General features: G+C 42.9%; 1 protein-coding gene across 1 annotated transcript, besides 6 other annotated features; it reads left to right on the top strand.

Moving 5' to 3' along the window:
- Positions 1–986: part of a mobile genetic element that runs on past the window's edge.
- Positions 1–4,896: part of a mobile genetic element that runs on past both edges of the window.
- Positions 411–446: a tandem repeat.
- Positions 1,656–1,721: a tandem repeat.
- Positions 3,052–3,059: a tandem repeat.
- Positions 3,060–3,092: a tandem repeat.
- On the top strand, positions 4,018–4,504 carry EKO05_0000150 (uncharacterized protein; the record flags this gene model as incomplete). The annotated part of the gene is made up of 2 exons (XM_038936864.1): positions 4,018–4,132; positions 4,185–4,504. 2 exons carry the CDS (start codon positions 4,018–4,020, stop codon positions 4,502–4,504), a joined length of 435 nt encoding a protein of 144 aa, XP_038802689.1.

The following is a 4,896-nucleotide window of genomic DNA, read 5'->3' as shown; positions in this document are numbered from 1 at the left end:
ATATTAGTAAAAGATTAGATCCCTGTTATTTGTAGCAGTAACTACTTAACCTAATATAGCGTTTGCTACGTCGCAACTTACACGCTTTCTAGTTAACCTAAGTAATAAATACTAAGATGCTGCTAACTAAGTGCTTCTATACCTGTAGAAGATAAGAAATCTATTACTTAACTTTAAATAGGGTAAAGGACTTAAAGTTGCAAGTAATATATTATTTATTAATAATACTGTAGACTAAAAGAGTTCCTAAAGATACGCTATTAAGCTATCTAGAGGACTTATTAACTAAAGAGTAAATAAACAAGATACTGTTACAATGTTAACTACTAAGGCTAAGCTCCTAGGACTGTCTTAAGTAGCTAAGGAAGTAATATTTACCTCTTAACTATTAAAAGAGCTTTAGGTAACCCTAAGTAATCTAATAATAATACTTAAATATAATAATATGCAGACAATATATTTAGTTACTACAGATATTACTAAGATATAAACTAGATTTTAGTATATTAATATACACAATTACTAGTTATAATAACAAGTTAACTACAAAGTAATTAAAGTAGAATATATCCTATCTCACAATATAATTATAGATAGATTTACAAAGTTATTCCTAATTAGCAAATAGGCTAGCTTTCTTAATTAGTTAGGACTTATTAAGGGCTAGAAGGGTATATTAAGAGATATCCTGCTTAAGAAGATGTAAGAGCAACTAGAGGGCCTTATGTTAAAGAGTTAATTAACTAGTTTACGCAGCTTGCAATAGGATTCTAAGCTAAGGGGGTGTGTTAAATAAAAGGTATTAGAGAAATAGGTTAGGTGATATACCTGCTAAGAAGCTGTGTAGGGGCCCCTACTAGAACCTAGATAAGACGAAAATCACCCTTATATAGAACAACAACAGAACATTAATACATCTTTATTAACTCATTACTATTACCATCTAATCTGACAAGATGATGTAGATCTATTGTAAGGAGCCCTAAGGACCTTCTTACTAGAGGTGCTTATATATACAGCGTAGCTACACAAATAACCTTTACTATTACTAGTTAATAGTTATATACTGCGCAGCAGAGCATATGTTATACTAGGGTGTAGATACCTTAAAAAGTTCTAGAATTACTCTCCTTTAGTAGGTGTCTATATTATCCTAGCGCGTTGTATGTGTAACAGTAAAGTTAAGCGTATAAGGAAGCTAGGGCTTGTTATATGTAGGCGTAGAGGCAGAGGCAGGTTATAGGCAATAGGCGCTATAGTGTTATAGTATTATAGAGATAGTTTAATTAACAGGGAGCTTAATTAACGCTAATTAGATAACTTATCCTATTAGCAAGGCGCTAGAACGTTTTTCAGAGCAAAAATACAGCTGTTGTAATACCTAGAGACGCTGTAGGTGCTAAACCTAGTAATATACCTCCTATACGCCTCTATAATTAATTTAGAGTATAACTATGCTTAGAAACATATTTTATAGGCTTTATCTGCCTTTATGCGTATTAATATTAAAAAAAACGCAATAATTGCGTTATAGCGTAGTAGGGGAGGAGGTAGTAATACTGTTAAGGCCTTACGTTAGGCGTAGTGTTAAGTTTTAACAATAGTGGCCTATGCAGCCCCCCCCCCCCCTATCCCCCTATTGTTAACACTAAGGTTAGCTATACTACAACTGTATTACAGCTTTATATATAGCTATAGTACGTATACAGCTACAGCTTATATAATTACTGTTACTTACTATATTTACGGCTGTAACCCGTAACCGTTACAGGCCGTACTACGTACGGTTGGACACGCTGTCGGCAAGTGGCCACAGTCTGCGCTTCTCGTGAACACAAATCTATCTACGACGAATAACCGACCGTCTATAGTCAGTATGGACATGAATTCCCAAAATTTGACCTCAAGGTGAGCGTGAACGATGTCCAGGCTTTTCTTCTCCCACAATTGCGATGTGTACATAGCGGCATAAATTCGAACAGAGCCCACGTTCGGCTTTTGCGCACACTTGGTGCACGGGTAGGGTAATAGCAGAGCTGAAGCAGATTGTGAAGTTTTAAGGAACGTAGGCGTACTGCTAGGAGTCTATCAGGGCCAGTCAGCCTTGATAGCTGCAGGATTACATACAGCACATAATGGCGAAACAAAGTCTACAGATTGGTCCCGGATTTACTAACTACAATGCGATTATAGTATCTTTTACTTGTCCGATTAAGATTTAGAGCTGCGTCACTGCACCTCGCAATCGTGCAAGCGGAACAAGGTGCAAAAGTAGCCAAAAACATATACAACAGCGCTAACTAGATATTGTACTTCACAGCGTAACTTTGTTTAAGGTTGGCTTTTTATAAAGCATGTTAACTGGAGATTTCCTTTCAGTCTTGTATTTATGCGATAAAGACAGAGAAAGTGGAATAGTCTGCAGTAGACTTAGCTAGTTAAGTTGCGCGGATACAGAAAACAGTAAGGCGTACTACGGTATCCTTAAAACAATACCACGATAGACGGCAGATTGGGCAGGAGAACTTGTTTTCAACGTCCTATGGTCGTATGTGAAAGAAAGGGTAGATTTTCTAAAATATGTACTACTTAAATAACTCAGCTTGCATGTTAAGGACCCATATGTGGAATACGTTAAGGATGGCAATGGATGCTATCCAATTAACAAGCCTATAGTGAAGGGCTGGTGTAAGCAGTATAACTTTACAGAGACAGAGTTCTGCTTGTTTAATGGTAACCCTTCATAAGTGATCTCCGATCAACGCGCTAACAATGACTCTATTTGCGAAGCACTCCCTCTTCCCGGCTACAAGACTCAGCGCGTACTACCCAACTTAATCTCCTCCTGACTGTAGGACTCTTCCTGTAGATCATAGGCCTCCATATGTTAGTCTTGATACTTGGACGCGCTTTGCTTAGTGGGCGCCGAATACGTTCCTCGAGCAAGACTCTCTCTCGAGCGTGTCTGGCAGAGGTTATGCCGATGATTGCTGCGGCGTTCTGTGGGGACTCTCGGCCCGTCTTTATGAATCGATGTTATCCGATCTTGTATGCGGGTTGGGGGGGGGGGGGGGGGGGAGACGGGTGGGTGGATTATGGTGGTCTTTGGTCAACCATGTTGCATGTAAATCTCGACTCTCTCCTATGAGCGAGTTCTTCGATGTTGAATGCCAAACTAAACTTCGTTCCCTTGGGCTATCGTGACACAGGACATGGGAGGATAGGGGATGTCGGCGTGCTCGTATATTCGAAATCCGCTTTCCTACGCCAGGAGACTTGCTAATTTACACGAAAGCTTATTACCAGGCTTCGGCTGCCATGTCTTGTTACAAGGTACAGCTGGGGGGCTTGGATCGTTGTCGCCTCTCAGCCAGTAGTTGGAGAGAAGAGGATCATGGATTTGAGCGACTGGGCAAGAATCTGGAATAACAACCTCAACAGCACTTCTTGCCATGTGCGTGTCGGAGAACGTGCCTGCCCTGCAATATGAAATTGTTGTAAGGTAGTAAATCACCGAATCCCGTGTTGCACTACTATAGGATCTTAGAAGGGTGTCCACAGGTGTCTGCGCTGTTATTATACTCGGTGACGCTGAGCATAGCACGTGGACCACGCACTATGTTCCGAAACATGCTCTCGGCACCACCACTGTGTGCACTGTGTGTTTGGTGAGGCGGTACTTTATTGCGAATGGCGAGTCAGATTCGGCTCCACTTGTGATAGCTGTGCTCCCCGTCACCCATGTCCTGAAACGTCGATAACTGGAACAGACAATTTCCCAACACCAAACAAGCATGTCAAGCAACGCGTACTGCCGGGTACGTGCTCGTGGATTGGACTGTCCGGACCCCATATTTCGGGAGATGTGTACGAGGAGGCCAAAGTCGAGACCGTTGGGACAGATCGTATAAGAGGAGGAAAATCCCACTGGAAAGCCCATCGGCCAGCACGAGAAGCATTCCTGAACACCACCACAACCCACTCGTTAGCACAACAGTCAGTTACCAAAACTTCAACATGTTCGCCAAATCTATCGTCACCGTCCTTACCCTCGCCGTCGCCGCTACCGCGACCCTGGACCCTGCCACCTCCAATACCAAGGGCAAATACCCTTCCAGCCCTAGCTGCTCCGGTCCGTCACAAGTCATCCGCATCCCCATGTCTCTTGACTAACACCCCTACAGTGACCAAGACCTCAAAGGCCATCCAGGCTGCCGAGTGCAGCCACAACACCCGCGTCTCTGGCAAGCAGACCTTCGCCGTCTTCACCCAGGACCACCAGTACGACGGTAACCACGGCTACCCGTACGGCACATGTGAAGCCTACACCTGCGCGCCTGGCACGGCGATGAAGAGCAGCAAAGACAAGTGGACCTTCTTCTGGAGCAATGCTGGTGAGAGCTCCGGCGATGGCGCTGGGTGCATCAAGAGCCCCAAAGATGGCACATGCGGCTGTGAGAACTCGGATGGCACATTCGTGTACGGTGCAAGCAACTGCAAGTGAGTGCTGAGACTGGGAGCGCTGGAATAGAATAGGGTGAAGTCAAATCCAACTTCTAGCTTTGGAAGTTACTGTGATGCGCTCTTTTGTGGAAGTGTAATAACGAAATTGATACCAAGAATAAATCAAACATTAGGATACCGTAAAAACTCGATTCTCTGGCCGCGAGCTAACAGGGGATGGTTTAGTGGGGCTGAGGTGGAGTAGATGTTAACGAATAGAAGCCCCTAGATGCGCTTAGACCAATATCAGAAACCTGCTAAACTACTTGTTAGCGTGTGCCACTAAATCTGTTTACTTTTTCTCTGTAGTATGTCTTACCTACCCCTTTCACACGTACTAAATATAACTGTTTTACATTATTTACCCTTAACTAAGCTAAATAGCAGCAAACT

Source organism: Ascochyta rabiei, chromosome 1 (genome assembly GCF_004011695.2).
Source record: "Ascochyta rabiei chromosome 1, complete sequence".
In the NCBI taxonomy this organism is placed as follows: Eukaryota; Fungi; Ascomycota; class Dothideomycetes; order Pleosporales; family Didymellaceae; genus Ascochyta; species Ascochyta rabiei.
The sequence above is the reverse complement of the archived record's forward strand: the minus strand, read 5'-3'. Positions and strand labels throughout refer to the sequence as shown.